Source organism: Babylonia areolata, chromosome 13, assembly GCF_041734735.1.
Source record: "Babylonia areolata isolate BAREFJ2019XMU chromosome 13, ASM4173473v1, whole genome shotgun sequence".
Lineage (NCBI taxonomy): Eukaryota > Metazoa > Mollusca > Gastropoda > Neogastropoda > Buccinidae > Babylonia > Babylonia areolata.
In genome coordinates, this window is record NC_134888.1 from 13,169,872 (window position 1) to 13,186,175 (window position 16,304).

The 16,304-nt window shown below is 38.5% G+C and overlaps 1 protein-coding gene across 1 annotated transcript in view; it reads right to left on the minus strand.

Moving 5' to 3' along the window:
* The window catches only part of LOC143289067 (UV radiation resistance-associated gene protein-like), a 37,577-nt gene extending 21,414 nt beyond the window's left edge, over window positions 1-16,163 (minus strand). Inside the window, exons 1-6 of the mRNA XM_076597889.1 lie at window positions 16,004-16,163; window positions 13,694-13,814; window positions 3,845-3,879; window positions 3,219-3,282; window positions 1,760-1,857; window positions 908-1,021 (exon numbers count right to left, since the gene is read on the minus strand). Coding sequence (XP_076454004.1) covers window positions 908-1,021; window positions 1,760-1,857; window positions 3,219-3,282; window positions 3,845-3,879; window positions 13,694-13,814; window positions 16,004-16,075 — 504 coding nt within the window. The 5' untranslated portion in view covers window positions 16,076-16,163. The remainder of the gene's footprint in view (window positions 1-907; window positions 1,022-1,759; window positions 1,858-3,218; window positions 3,283-3,844; window positions 3,880-13,693; window positions 13,815-16,003) is intronic.
* Between the last annotated feature and the right edge of the window lie 141 nt (window positions 16,164-16,304).

Genomic DNA, 16,304 nt, shown 5'->3' on the forward strand with positions numbered 1-16,304 from the left:
TTCAACTTTTCACATACTCTACTAAAAGGAGGAGTTTGTATTATACTCCATGTTTGGTGATACATATACTTACCATGTCAAACTGATGCAAACTAGGCCTATCGGTTTGCTCTGCTTGGCCAAACTTCGCGCGGCTAACAATGAAAAGACGACCCATCTTGCCCGGCCGGTCCGCTCTTAGCCAATCAAACGCCTCTAAAAGCTATAAGCGCTGAATCATTCCGTGGCCATCGAGAAAAATGCCCTATGAGAACCATGGCAGAGACGCGGGGACGGATGGGTAGGCGGGCATTCGAGTTTGAAATGGTAAGTATATGTATCACCAAACACGGAGTATAATACAAACTCCTCCTTTTGGTGTCATATACTGTACCATGTCAAACTGATGCAGAATTTAAAGCAAATGGAGGAGGGCAACGCCTACTGGTTCGTATGGGGAGCCCTTGTAACTGAGACGGCAGTGTTAGCCGCGACAAAGGAAATCCCCTTGGAACCGTCAGCCCTGGTCATACGGAAATCCCGGAGGAAGAGGTTGATGAAGGGATTCTCAGACCGCCAGAAGGCTGCCTCCAAGACATGCTCTGGGATGAAGACAGCTGATATCCCTGTGAGAATGAGAGTAAGCTGTACGAATGACTTGGGAAACCCAGCGGGAAATGGTGCCTGCAGCGATGTCTTTCTTGTAATTCTCACTGAGGGAGATGAGAAGAGTCTCTGAGAAGAACGCCCATGGCGAGACCTATCCCAACAGTATTTGAGACACTGAACAGTGCAGAGATGCCTATCCTCATCATCCTGGGCAAGAATATCAGACAAAGGTCTGACCCTCAGAGAGAGGGAAGGGACCACGGGGTCTTGGTTATTAGCCAGGAACAAAAAAAGGAAATAAGTAGATAAAGATACAGACCCTTTTCGCCAGGTTTCTGATACGGTTCTGCTCCTTGTTGACGAAGATGAACTCTTTGTCCAGCATGCCAAAGATGACCATGTTTGGACTCTGCTTCACCACCAGCTGCTGCAGCTACAACACAGAACCATCACAGCATATAAACTCAGTTTTATGAGTAATGTGCATATGTTTATGTGTGCATGTGAGTTTGTGAGTGTATGTGTATGAATGGTCTTTTTACAAACAAAACAAACAAACAAACAAAAAACCCACAGAAAACAAAGTTCACAAAAACAACAGTAAGAAATTTATACGCAGCTATCTCAGCATGTGCAAGAAAAGAAATTAGAATATGAATTAATGATAATTGAGAGTGAGACCAAGAGCAAAAGAAAGGGGGAGAGAGAGGGAGAGAGAGACAGAGAGAGATTTTTGATTTTATATGGATACTTATACACTATAGTGCCTATCCTCGATTGGAGACCAAGCTCTACGCGCTTTACAAAGTTGGGGTCATTTGCACAACAGGCTGCCTACCTGAGTAGAACAATCTTACAGCTGCCATTGGGCGCTCATCATTCATTTCCTGTGTCATTCAATCAGATTTCAGGCACGCACACATGCACACTCAGACAGACATATTACATTTTAATGCGTATGATCACACACACACACACACACACACAACCTCCACACACACACACACACACACACACACACACACAACACACACAGAGAATTAAAGGTTTGTTTTCTTTCTCAAATGCATGGAGCCTGCATGGAACACTGCTTGCCTTTGCCCTCCCTCCCAGTATCCAATCTTTTTGCAATCACAATCACAATCACACAACTGAACACAAAACAGTTTACCTTTTCCGTCAGGAAATGCAGACCGGATAAATGGACCTCCATGACAATCAGCAGATGGTAGTTGTCTTGCTGACCCGCCCACACACGCACTACAATGACTGCACTCCTGTCAAGGACTCTTCATGCTGCCGTCAATCCTCTTCACATAATTAACACTCAAATGTGTCACTGTTGCTTCTCACTACTTAGTTCAAATGAAAATGACTGAACTGAATACTGACCTGTGTTGCAAAGTGTTAAAAAGATCAATTATCAGTTATATATATTCTTAATCTATAAGCCTTTCAATTTCACAAAGTAAAGGTTATCTTGATTCACAGGTTTGTGTCTGTCTCTTCACAGCTGTTATGTCAGTATGAATGTCATTATTACAAGAACCTGTTTTCAATAATTTATAAATTATAACAAAGCAGGAGTTTGACTCACAATTTGGCAAATGAAGAAATAAAAATATATTATCAATCTACCAAACAGAACATGGGTTTAAAACAATAAAAGAAAGAGGCAGTTAACTAGGCATGCAGTGATGCACCAGAAGAATTGGTATCTGATGGGATTATTTTTCCTTGATCTGAATGGCGCTACCTACACCTCGAGCTGACTGTTATCTTTGTTCAAGAAGGACAGCTAATAACTCATACTGACTGCACTAATGACCACAGTGATACTTGTAATTAATCATGTTTTCATTGTATGGGTGGGTAAACACTGAGTAAAAACCAATCTCATTTCATATTCATTCAATAACAAAGTAAAAAATACACATCATCTTCTATCAGTTTCTGCATGAAAAATTACCTGTACTTTCAAAAATATGTTTGATAATTATTTTTCAATGATAACATTTTCTGAAATCTTAATATCGGATGTTTGTCTGGTAATATCAATTGCATACTACTAAGACTAAAGTGTTCTACAAATAACTGTTTTGTTTTGTTTTTAATCTTTTTTTTTTTTTTTTTTTTCTTTTTTTTCTCAAGGCCTGACTAAGCGCGTTGGGTTACGCTGCTGGTCAGGCATCTGCTTGGCAGATGTGGTGTAGCATATGTGGATTTGTCCAAATGCAGTGATGCCTCCTTAAGCTACTGATACTGATACAAATAACTTTAAAAAAATAAAAGAGATTGCCAGAAATAGTTGTATTATAGTAAGCCCAGGGGCTTCACGATACTGTACCAACTGTACTGCACTGCATGGTTCTGCAATGTACTGCCTAGCACTGTTGTGTTGCATTGCTTTATTATATTGCACTACACTGCTTTTTAGTACTGGGCCATATTGTTCTGTTATTCATGTAGGTAACCTGGGTTGTGCTGTTGTAATGTGTGGTATGGTGTACTCCAGTGAGACTTGAGATGCTGCAACATATGGTGTGGTGTGGCTTGGGAAGCTATGGTGGTGGTATACTTAACAGTGATCTGACATATCACATTATCTTGTGGAACAACATCGAGGATACATTTTGAGGCAAGGTTGATCTCATCTTCAAACTGGCTGATGTCAAAACTCTGCCATGATGGATTCTGGAACACAAGGACAACATTCAATGATATCATTCTCTATGTATACAAACAGGAACACATGCACACTAATACAATAATCACACACACACACACACACACACACACACACACACACACATATATATATATATATATGCTCAGGCACACAATAAATAAATGAGCTCGTAAACACTTATGTATGCACACAAGCATACATGTACTGAACATGCACATAATATAAACAGTGAATAAAGTGTATAATACATCAAATTTTTCTCACATACTATCTCAAGCAGTGAGGCACACAGAACAGTGAATCAGCTTGCTCGCTGATTGTTGTGGGGTTTCTAAAATACTTAATGAGAATTGTACTCTAACTAGAATCACTTAATCATCTTTCACTGTTTTCATAACACTTTTTATTCAATAAACTAAGCTTACTAAGTTATAATGAACTGAATGGAAAACACGTCACAGAACACAGATATTATTGTATCATATGTATGTTATACTATAGCTTTTAAGATAGAGGAATTTTTAAAATCAATCAGATGGTTTTTTTAATTTGTTTTGGGATACTTACTGTTGATCCTGTTATCTTCTCACTTTCATAAAAGGCTGTAAAGAAAAGAAAATTCAGTTTCAGTTGTACAGACGCAATGATAAATTTTCAAACTCAACTGTCCTTGCATCACGCACGCACGCACACATGCACACACATGCACGCATACACACACACACACACACACACACACACAAGTTTCAAGGTTTCAAGGTTTAATTATCCTTTCACTCCTATTGGAGTATGGAGGATTACTGCAAAATAATATTTTCATGCCCAGAACAAACATTTCAAAATACACAACTATGTCACATAAAAGTTGAGAAACCACAAATGTCTTTTAACTCCAAAAGTATAGCTGGGCAACATTTGCAAATCTAATCATCTTACTTACAGCTAAAATGACTTTTTTGCCTCCTTTGAGCATATTACCAAAATTAAAAACCGATTTTGGAGACAAATATTTTTTAGGAACATATCTATTTCGTAGCTGATCATAATTGGGACAGTCCATTATAAAATGAAACTCATCACCAATCACAGACATGTTACAAACCTTACAAAGCTGTAACTCTCGTGGTATGCCTTTGTGTCTCCCTGTTTCTGTCTCCCTGTTTCTATTTCCAGCTTATGATTACTACTTCGAAATCTGAAGAAGCTGATAACGTAATTATCAGGCATTTGACTTATATATATTTTTCTCAACTAAATCCACTTTTGAAATTTCAATAAAACAAACATTTACTACTCGCCTCTAGAGCATGTCTCCATAGATTTTGAAAACTATCTCTCAAAGCAATGTTGACATTCTTGCAGAAAGATTCCCTCTCCAAGAAGAATTGAGCATCCCTGCTTCTATTAAAATTTGTCTGATACAACTCATCCATTTTGAAGAATAAATACCATTTCGATATAAGTCAAGTAATATCAAATATATTTTCCCAGAATATTTTTCTGTCTTTGATATCACTAAGCTGGTCCAAAAAAATCGAACTAATCTCATTTTCACTAACACACTAATTGGATAAATACCAGTTTCTCCATAAACAATTTGGGTCATTGTATTTCTGTTCAGTTTGAACAAGCGTTTCAAAAATTTCAATTCTAATTTTTCAAGTATATCTACATTTTCATAACCCCATATTTCTGCACCATACAACAAAATAGGAACAATCATAGACTGGTACATGTCCAGAATGATATGTAAAGGTAAATCTTGATTTCTGGCTGACTGAAGTAATGAAAACATAAGCTTTTTGGCTCAGTTCATAAATAATTTTTTTAGCTTTGTAAAAAGTTCCGTTTCTACTAAATTTGATGCCAAGATATTTAAAAGAATTGACAACATCCAAACATGCATCATCAAACTTAAAAACAGGCTTTAGCTTGTTTGTAGAATTAAATATCATCATTTTAGTTTTCTTTACATTGACCACTAGTTTCCATTTTAAACAATATTTGTGAAAAACATTGAGGGACTGTTGTAATCCTTCTTTCGTCTCTGAAAGTAAAATTGTGTCATCTGCATACAACAGTACAAATAATCGCATGTAATTATCTAGCTCTGAAGTGTTAACATTCAATAAAAGATCAACAGATGGACTCTGATGCTCAGTCAAATACAATTCTAAATCACTGAGATACAGCAAAAAAAGCAAAGGTGAGAGATTTTCTCCTTGTCGTACACCCTTACAAATGCTAAAGAAATCAGATTTTTCACCATTTAAAAACACACGACTTAATTCTATCATACATGTTCATTATGACACGCAAAATTTTACCATTCACGACTTCATGAACAAGTTTTTGCCATAACCCACTTCTCCAAACTGAATCAAAGGCTTTTTTAAAATCAACAAAAGCACAGTAAAGTTTCTTCTTTTTCATGGAGAAAATATTAATTAGTGATTTCAAAACAAACATTTGATCTAATGTAGAATGGGACTGTCTAAATCCTGCTTGGGCTCCTGAAAGTATATTGTTTACATTGATATAATCAGTCAGTCTAGCATTTAACACTGTAGTGAATAGTTTTCCAACACAGCTGAGCAAAGTTATTCCCCTATAATTATCAGTCAAGACTCAAGTGTATCACCTTTGCCTTTATACAATGGCAATATCAAGCCGGATACCCATTTTTCTGGTACAGCACTTTCGTCCAGTATCTTGTTAAATAATTTACAGTATGTTTCTGTAAGCAAAGGAACGCTGTTAATGATATATTCATTACGGATCATGTCTTCACCAGCACTTTTGCCTTTCTTCAGTCTTTTGATGGCTGAAGTAATTTCATCTTCAGTAATACATGCATTTAAAATATCATCATTATCCTCTAAATTGATAATGTGTATTGCCGTTGTACTGTCAATATGTTCATTATCATTAACGTTAAGGTTGCTGAAATGGTGAAACATGTCTTCTAAATTTATGGGACATGATTTTTTCTTTTTCTTTTTAATTCTATTCCATAGTTCTCTTGAACTGCTTTTGCGTAAACTTCGTAGTTCTCTGTGCCATTTATTTCTCCACGTCTTTTCTGCTTTCTTTAAAATGGACTTGTAACTTTTGCTGGCTCTTTCGAGCGTGTCTCTATTTTTACTAGAATTTCTTTTTTTTACTCTGTGTTTAGCTTTAAAATATTCTAATTGGCTTCGTTTGCATTTGGAATCAAACCAACTGTGACTATCTCTGTGTTTCATCTTAGAATTACGAATTTGATATGTCCCGAGAGTATCTTTTGCCGTCTGAATCAGAATGTTTGCGAGCTTATCATTTATGACGTCAATATCATCAGCATCGATTGCGTCATTTAAGTGTGTAAGCTCAGCGTTAGACAAATTTTCTTGAAAAGAAGCAGCCTTTTCATCTTCCCATTTTCGTATTATTTCATTCTGACCTGTTAAATTTGATTTGGCACATTTTTTATGACATGGTATGACAGCCGTATCAGTATGATTTATATGGTTCAATTTGTGGCACTCAGTAGCCAGAGACAAGATCAACGGGCTGTGTACATCAGATAATAAAGCATCAAATGGGGAAATAGTGAAATCTGTTATTTTTGTGAACAAAAAGGGGGATCCAATCATGTAGTCAACCACAGTACAGCCATTACTAGTGAACATTCCGATTCCGTCATCTCTCCCTGCTCTTCCATTAAGAATATACAATGAAGACGATTTACACAAGTCAATCAATCTATACCCATAGCTGTTTGGTCGACAATTATCTTGATTATGTCTACACTTAACTGGATATAACTACTCATCTAAAACATTGATCAAATCATGGAATGGACCTTTACTGTCACTCTGATGTTGATCAATAAAATCTTTCATTTTTTTTTTTTTTTTTTTTTTTGTATAAGCATTAAAGTCACCTGCTCACAGAATATAAATTATAACAATCATATTTACTTTGTATATCAAAGAGCATGCTTTCAACATCATCAAACATAACACTACTATACACTGATCCTTCAGGACGGATATAAACCACTCCAACACACACATCTTTATCATTTCCCATTAAAGATGATTTTATCATGAACCATGCTGAGTTGCTGTCTTTGTTTGGAAGAGTGGTTATATCATTACAATATTTCTTTTTGTATGCAAAAGCAACATCACCTGAACGTTGGTACGATGAACATTTTCGACTGAAAACATGTATTGTATACCCAAGTTCATCGAAAACATTTTCAAGGAATGAGTGATCTTGCTTGTCTGTTTTTGTTTCTGTTAATAAAATAACATCAAACTGACTTACGTGTGTAACAAATTCACTATGTTTTAACCTACTTCGCAACCCACAAACATTGAGTGATACAAAGCTTATGTTATGTCTTTCACCAGCTGAGCTTTTTCAATAGTTCACAGAAGAATCATGTAAAGCAGAACAACAATCACGTGAAATAAAACAATCAACAAAACTGTCAGGTAACAAATTTTGACCGTTTTCTGAAAGAAAACTGCATTGCCCTCCCTATCTCACGACATGCTGAAGACCCAAAGCTTCAAAGTCTACACTGTCCACACCAAAGTGGAAGAGGTCATCAGGGTTGTCAATCTACACTGTCCACACCAAAGTGGAAGAGATCATCAGGGTTGTCAATCAGGATGACCTTGGCGTTTGTAGTTTGGCCCGGCGTCTTCTTGAGGACACAGCGGATCCGACCGTCATGCGTTGTCGACACCCTGTCAACTGTCTCATTGCGCTTTGCTACATGTAGCAGTCTGGAGCGGAGAGGAGTCAGGTTGTCATTGATGAAGACTTTCCTGAACTCCTGGGTCTCTTTCAGAGCACATCGCTTCTCCATCAACGTCGCCTTTGTCCGCCGAGACACATATTTCACCAGCACAGGTCGGCCAGCGGGAGCGTTGCCACGGGAAACAGTGGAGTTGTGGCTGTTGGTCTTCCTCTGGCCAGACCTGTGGACAACAGCTATTTCACTGGGCTTGATGGTACAGCCCGCAGCCTGGAAGACTTTACTGACTTCCTCCTCCAGGTCCTTGTTGTCTTGTTCTGGAATGCCGATGATTTTAACGTTCTCTCGTCGGCTGTATTGTTCTTGTTTGTCTATTTTGTACTGAAGAAGGAGGTTTTGCTTTTTCAAAACCTCAACATCTTGATTAAACTGGCGACAGCACCGCCAATAGTTAATAAAATGTTCTTTAGGCTTTGTTCCAATATAATTTTTAACGATGACGACAACAAAGAGACAATCAACTCTGCGACACAATTAGCAATTGCGTCATTGTCAGAATCGTCACTGGACTTTTTAAACCTTTCTTCCCCTTCCCCTTGCCACCCTTTGCACTATTTATCCTGTCAAAGACACAATCCTCCAGAGTGTCACGAAAACCAAAGCTTTTGTTGTTGAGTGCATCTTCAATGAGCTTTTCCATCGGAACGATACCGGCCGACGTGGTAGGTTTTTGTGAAGAAGAAGAAGTAGATGATGATGATGATGACGATGGTCTGTGAGCTGGCACCATTTGCACACTGTAGTTTAGGCCTACTGTGAATTTTTTTCTACAACCTCCTTTTAAACACTGGCCAAATCAAATCAAATCAAATTAAAAGTTCATGTTATGCAATTGTTTATGTATCTGATCTGAGCTAAACAGATTAACAAAACTGCACAACAGAAAAAATAAAGACGGCAATAAGTGCAGATTAACTGACGGCTGACATCTTGAACAATCTGTTCTCAATGCAAAAACCGGTCACATACCCCTTGATGTCGACCACATTTCACACAACTATATGATATCCATGGTCCATTCACATTTAGAAGGAATATTATACGAAAAAATAACACATACACACACACACACACACAAACACACACACACATTTCTTAATTTCTCTTTCTTGGATTTATCCAAGCCCCCAGCTAATATTACGATTATAATGTTTTAAATTATTTATTTATACCTGCATCTAAAACAAATGTCAAATTTGCTCAAATTGGCTTTAATCAATTTTCCACTTCCAGTCAGTACTTTACTACAATAGTGACAGACTAACTCACTAAGGATGACAGTTTCAGTGACACAGTGAGAGCTGTGGCCAAGTGGACAGAGGGTGTAAGTGTAACCAGGACAAATGGGGAAGCATGGGTGCCATGTTCAAGCCATCATCCACAGATCCAAGAACTGACATCTTCCTCATCCCCACCCCCAACAGAGCTTGAATAATGGTCTGGGTGCTAGTCTTTCAGATGAGACAATCAACTGAGGTCCCATATCCAGCATCTGCTTAGAACACACACACGAACACACACACACACACACACACACTTGAAACAAACAACTACAAAGGTGCCCTGGCAAGACAATGTTATAAGAAATAAAATAAAAAAAGTTTAAAAAGCTCTCTGGATGTGAAAAAAGCATACTGATCAAGAGGCATTATAAATGATTATTTTTCATACTTTCGCCAAGAACTGATGAAAAAAAACATGGTGAAACTGCATTATCATGCTCTTCATCAGTTTCACACCAAAGAAATCTATTGTGAAAAAGATATAAATTATTAACAATACTGTAAACAGTGAATATAGCATTATATATATATATATATATATATATATATATATATATATATATGCAACACATTGCACATGTATGCACTTTAAAAGTTTATTAGTTTATAAAAATTATATCTGGTCTAAAATATATCAGGGGTGCAAGCAGAGAGACCTACTAAAGCCTGAAATTTTTTTCTGCCCAGACCAAAGCCTGCAAATACTACGCAGGTTCAACAAAACAGAGCATCAAGCCTGAACACGATTACCACACTACTATATTTTCTAAAGACTTGTTTGGGGGAGAATAATGGTGAATTGTGGGAAAATCAAGAAGCAGACAAAAAAGGAGGGATTTTTACCTGTAAACACTTAAACATAATTCTAAAGAACAAGATCTGGCACCCATACTGAACATTCTTACAGGATGGACCCTCCAAAAACGGAATGTGGTGATGACTGCAGTATCCAGCATAGCAAAAGATCTAATAATGGAGAAAACAAAGTATAATGCATCAGATTCAGAGTAAAACAAAAGTCAATTTGTGAATTACAGTTTTATTCAAAGCAAAAGACAAATCACATTATTTTTGTTATGAAAACAAACTATAATAATATATAGTTTTACTCTCAACTGGCCATACACAACACTTCTTGCAAAGCTGGAGCAATTGAGGAAAGAAAGAACCTGAAGGGATGTGTGCTGCACGCGCACATGTGTGTGTGTGTGTGCATGTGCGCACGTGCATGTGTAAGTATGCGTGTGTGTGTGTGTGTGTGTGTGCTTGAAATGTTTTCAATGCAAGCCTGTGTGTGTGTGTGTGTGTGTGTGTGTGTGTGCGTGTGCATCCATGCATGCATGCGTGCGTGTGTGTGTGTGTGTGTGTGTGTGTGTGTGTGTGTGTGTGTGTGTGTGTGTGTGTGTGTGTGTGTGTGTGTGTGTGTCTGTGTGTGTCTGTGTGTGTGTGTCTGTGTGTGTGTGTGTGTGTACACCCATATAAATGTGTGGATGGTGTGTGTGTGTGTGTGTGTGTGTGTGTGTGTGTGTGTGTGTCTGTGTGTGCGCGCGCGCGCGCACGTACACGTACGTGTACATGTATGTGTGTGTGTGCACACGTCTGTGTATGTATGTGAGCAATGGTCAAATGTATGTTTGTGTGTCAATCTCTGTATCATTAAGTGTGCTGTCTGTCACTGTGTGCGTGTGCGTGTATGCGCATGCGTGCGTGCATATGTGTGTGTATGCCTGCGTAAATGGATGGTGTGTGCATGTGCATGTATGTGTGTGTGTGTGTGTGTGTGTGTGTGTGTCTGCACGCACATGTACATGTTTGCGCATGTCTGTGTATGTATGTAGTGATGGTAAAATGTGTATGCACAACTATACATTTGTCTGTGTGTCAACCTGACAGAGGCCACATGCACGTTTGAAAAAACATAACATTACATGCAGGTAAAGCAAAGGAATCTAAGAAACGTCAGCTATAGATCCCTGATCTAATAAACGTATCTTAACTGCAGCTGAGAAGTGTAGCGGCATCATCACATCATCGACTGACACAATCATCCTAAATATGGACAAAAAAAACAAGGCACTGACGTCAAATGCTGCAAAAGTTTATCTTCAGTGAGGAATATGTGCGGCACTTCTTGGCATTTGCTCTGTGTGTGTGTGTGTGTGTGTGTGTGTGTGTGTGTGTGTGTCTGTGTGTTTGTGTGTGTTAGGTTTCGCAGTCAGCAAAATTGTTTTTCTTTACTTGGCTGTAGTCCTGTAGTCTGGGGGTTTGAATCGTAGAAACTACGGACAAATCGAAGTATTAGGCAGGCCTGTGAGAGACAAGCAGCACTTTGAACATCATTAATTACTTCATGCAAGTGATGTAAATGAATCTTTGGTACTTCAGCTATGATCCCCAGATCTAAATAACGTACACTAAAACTGCAGCCATAAAAGGCATTGCCACATCCTTGCTTACGTAATTTCAGAAACAGACTCAAAATCAATTACTACAAAATTTTTGTCACAATAATGAATTGCTACAAAGTACGGTTGCAAAAAGTGACAATATTTGTAGCCCGACCAAGGGTTGAGGCAGATGGTGATGGTGATGATGTGTGCGCATGTGTGTGTTTGTGTGTGTGTGTGTGCGTGTGTATTACAGAATAATGTGTGTGTGTGTGTCAGTGTGAGAGCACCCATGCCTACGAGCGTGTAACTGTGATTTTGTGTGAGTGTGTGTATGTCACTATGTGTGTGTGGATGTGCGCGTGCATGCACAACACTCCCCCCCCCCCCCCCCCCCCCCCCCCCCCCGCCCCCCATCCCCCCACCCCGGCACTTCATCTTGAAATACAACTGCAGTGGCATCGCAACAGCAGTAGTCGGCGTAATCACATTTAAATTTCATACTCCCCACCCCACTTTTTTCTCTCTCCAGATTTGCACAAACCTAAGGAAAGACATCCCCTGCAGGGCTTTTCAAATGGTGTTACCAATAAACAATTGCAAAATGACCCGTTTTTCTTTTTTCAGGTGTGTGCGCGTGCGCATACCACAGTGGAAGCGAGGTTTTTTTTGTTGTTATTATGTTTTTTTCCAGGCACGCGGAAACACCGTATCAAGTGCAACCGTGAGTGATAAATTTCCCCGAGAAAGGAAGGTTTGTCAGGTTTGTGACACAATATTCTTATACTTTTTCATAAAAAAGACTTGACTGATATTATGCTGTCACAAAATAAATCTTGGTGAACGCACTTTTCATAGCTAAGTTGCCAGAGAGCAAGGTGATGCATTTATCTCCCGTACTTTTCAAGACATTGATGCATGTGTTAGTAAACGACACACTGGTTTTGACATCACTGAACATAAACATGACAGAGAAATCAGAGAGAGCAACCAGGCAACACAAATTCATGCATGCTGGAAACTACCAAAACAAAATTTCTCCATGCCAGAAACTACCCAAAGTCAAGATGTTCTGTGCCAGATTTCAGACATATGCTGGACTACTTGCACCCCTATAAGTACATTATATACCACAATAACTATGCTGTGCTGAGTGAAAAACAGAATCACAGGAAGCTTTTTCAACACTTCCTAACTGTTCAGTAATGAAAATAATGCATTCTTTTGTTTCCACAATCTATCAGATGCTATTGTTGAGCAGTCAGAAAGATTTACCACATACAGTTTTTAATTAACTATAGTAATTTGTTTCCTTCTTGATGTGCATGTCTTTGATCATTGATGTCAGTCTGTCAATTGTGTCATGTGTCAGACTCAGAAAATGAATAAAGAACCCATCACCCACCCACCCCCACCCATCCTACACACACACAAACACACACACTGTCACAGACCACAGCTTGCACATGTATGCAGAAGACCAAGTAGATGAAGAAGCCAACAGAACACACACCCACACAAAACAGTTTTGTATGTGTACATGATACACACACACACACACGCGCGCGCGCGCATGTATTACATGTACATGTACACAAAAAACTGATGAGGTAAAATAAAACTCACGCGATACACACACACACACACACACACACACACACACACGTATGTATTACATATACATGTACACAAAAACTTATGAGGTAAAATAAAACTCACAATAATCCCATCAGACTACTATTATTATAGTACTAATAATCAATAGATCTATAATGTTGTATCAAGCCATTCTTCTCTGATTACTTAAATCAGAAAGTCAGCTACCCAGCTACATTATGTCCCAAGCTTGCCTTCCCAAACCACGTCTTTATGGCAGATAATTATTGAGTTAATACTGACATGGAGACAGTATGAGTGACACAACCAGTCTTACCTTGTGCATCCACATGGGTGTGCAGAGTGAAGTAGCACTGCAGACGGCTGAGCGGTTTATTGCCCGGAGCCCCACTGTGCAAGTTCCGCACTGATATGCTCCGAAGATGACGTACACGTTTCTGTCAGAAGGTAAAAAAAATTTTAAGGTTGATTTATTATGATAAATAATTAATCATTAGCTTTATTTTTCTCTCTGATTTATAAATTTATATAATACAGAGAATGCAAAAACAGAAGAGGGCACCAAAAAAAAAAAAGATGATGAAAAGAACATGCCAAAGCAAATAAACAGCACTTGGTGAAATGGTTAGCATCACAAGACTGGGAGAATATGGTTTCAAACCCAATCTGTGGCGTATTATATAAATCATAATAATAAATATCACGGAAAGGAAGGAGCAAGACGATGAGGGAAGATGGATCACTTTGATTTTGGTATACATTCATCATTGCATGTCATTTCTTCAGACTACACTTTAAGTTTAACCCATGAAAACAAAGAATAGAGAATTAGAGTTCTGCCTAAACTGCAGAATAATAACAGGCTTGTGAACACTATACATAATGTAAGTATAGTGGCAATTGAGATAAAGTTAAAATTTGTTTCTCCCTCTAGTTTAAAAACACTTCAATGTTCTGGTGATGGCAGCAGCTTTTTTCATTTTGCTGTTGCTTTTTGTTTGTTGTTTTTTCAGGAGCAGAGGGGTAGGAAGAGGGTGAAGGGTTGCCCAATACCTTTATTTCTGATTCAGTTCAGTTTCGGCAAAATTCACCTCCATTCCTATCTGAATCAGTGAATAGAAGGTCTGTTTTTTGTAAAAAAAAATTTTACCATGCAATATCTCTCATTCAAAGGGCATTGCAAACGTGTATAAATCTACCTGTTCTTTCCGAGCTGCCACGTGAGGAACACCTGTCCCCAATAAATCAAAGTTCTACTCATTGGCCCTGGTAACAGGTGTGTCACACTCCAAGCCATTACTATAACCTGTATAACTTGGGCACTGATGGGTCTGACTGCAAAAAAACTAAGTATAAGAAATTTAGAGCATCTGAATCTTTAGTTTTCATTCATGCGCTCCAGGTTTGAATCCAAATAGTAGTGAATGGCAGATTAAGGTCTGAAATCAGTTTTATCCCCCAAGTCAACATATTAGCAGACATGCTAATCCCCCCTTAGAATTCATGTCCAGAATGACATGTATGCAGAAGATAATTGTCATCATCCAGTTGGTTATGAATGTTACATCAGCTTGTATACCTAACAATATGCACCCGTGAAAAAGTGCCTGGCTGACTTTTTCTTTTTTTTCTCTTTTTTTTTTCCCTAAAGGAGTAAATCAGCCGTGATTACATTTTGTATGCAAACACCCCGTCATAGTACTTTTATCTACAAAGTAGCTGAGCATCAATCCTTGGTGGATATGAAGCTTGGTGTTTTATGGAGTTTCCGACAAAAATGTCATTGAATGATATCGGTAATCATTACATACATACAACGATTTTGGTGGGGCTTGTCAGTAAACAAAAAAAAAAGAAAGAAAAAAAAAAGAAGAAAATAGTGGGAGTTTGTTGGCAGTTTTGGTGGGAGATTTGGCGAGTTAGGAAGATGTGTTGTGGGTCATGTGACCAATCTGTGGATCAAGACTTTGATTTCTGGTTGGACTTTTCTGTACACCGTTCTATTACTGTTAGCCATTGGTGAAAAGTTCATGCTGGACAAACTCAAGAATCAAGAAAGGTCCGCATCGACTTTCATTGACAGAGAATTCAACTTCACATCCGTTAATCATTGGACCGATGTCGAGCTCTTCACTGCACATCGATCCAGGATCGATGCCCAGCGCCAGCCAGTGAACAACACAGATGTTGCCCAAGAATGCATAAGATGCGTCATGTGCAACTGCGTCGTATTCACATTTTACATAATCACAAGTATATTGTTTGATGTCCCGTTCAAGAAGTCAATTTGAAATACGAAAAGAAACATTGTTCTGACTGTCTGGGGGAAAAGTCATCGTCCAAGAGTTCAAAGTTCAGCAAGGAAAGCAAAATAAACTATGACTGTTTTGAACATTTTCAATATAGTTTGAATTTCGTTTTCCTATTTTTTTGTGGTGGTGAGTGGGTGGAAGTCTTGCCGCTTATTGTATTTGTTAAAGCTTATAACATAACTGAGTGCAGAGGACAAACTCCACAAGCGCGGCAACTGTCTGTATAAAGTGTAACACAATAAATGCGATTATTTGTGAATGAAACGTCTGCTTCAGTAATCAGTGCGAGCACCATTCAACTTGGTTGCACATACCTGTTGCGTCTGAAGATTGTACGGATTGCGAACAGTCATGAAGTCACCGGTACTGTTAGTTGTTTGTGCCATTGCAAACCACAACTTAGGCACGAGAACAGTATGTTGTATCCACAGTAGCAAAGGATGTCACATCACAAGCTTGCGGCCATGTTTACGCCCAGTTGATCACGTGACTACCTAATGAGCAAGACTAGTGCAAACCTCAACTAAAAACAGCACACATTTTTCGATTAATGTTATTCGTATCAAGTTTTCGTTTAGAAGAAATGCGCATTACAAGCTATTTAATTATCATTTG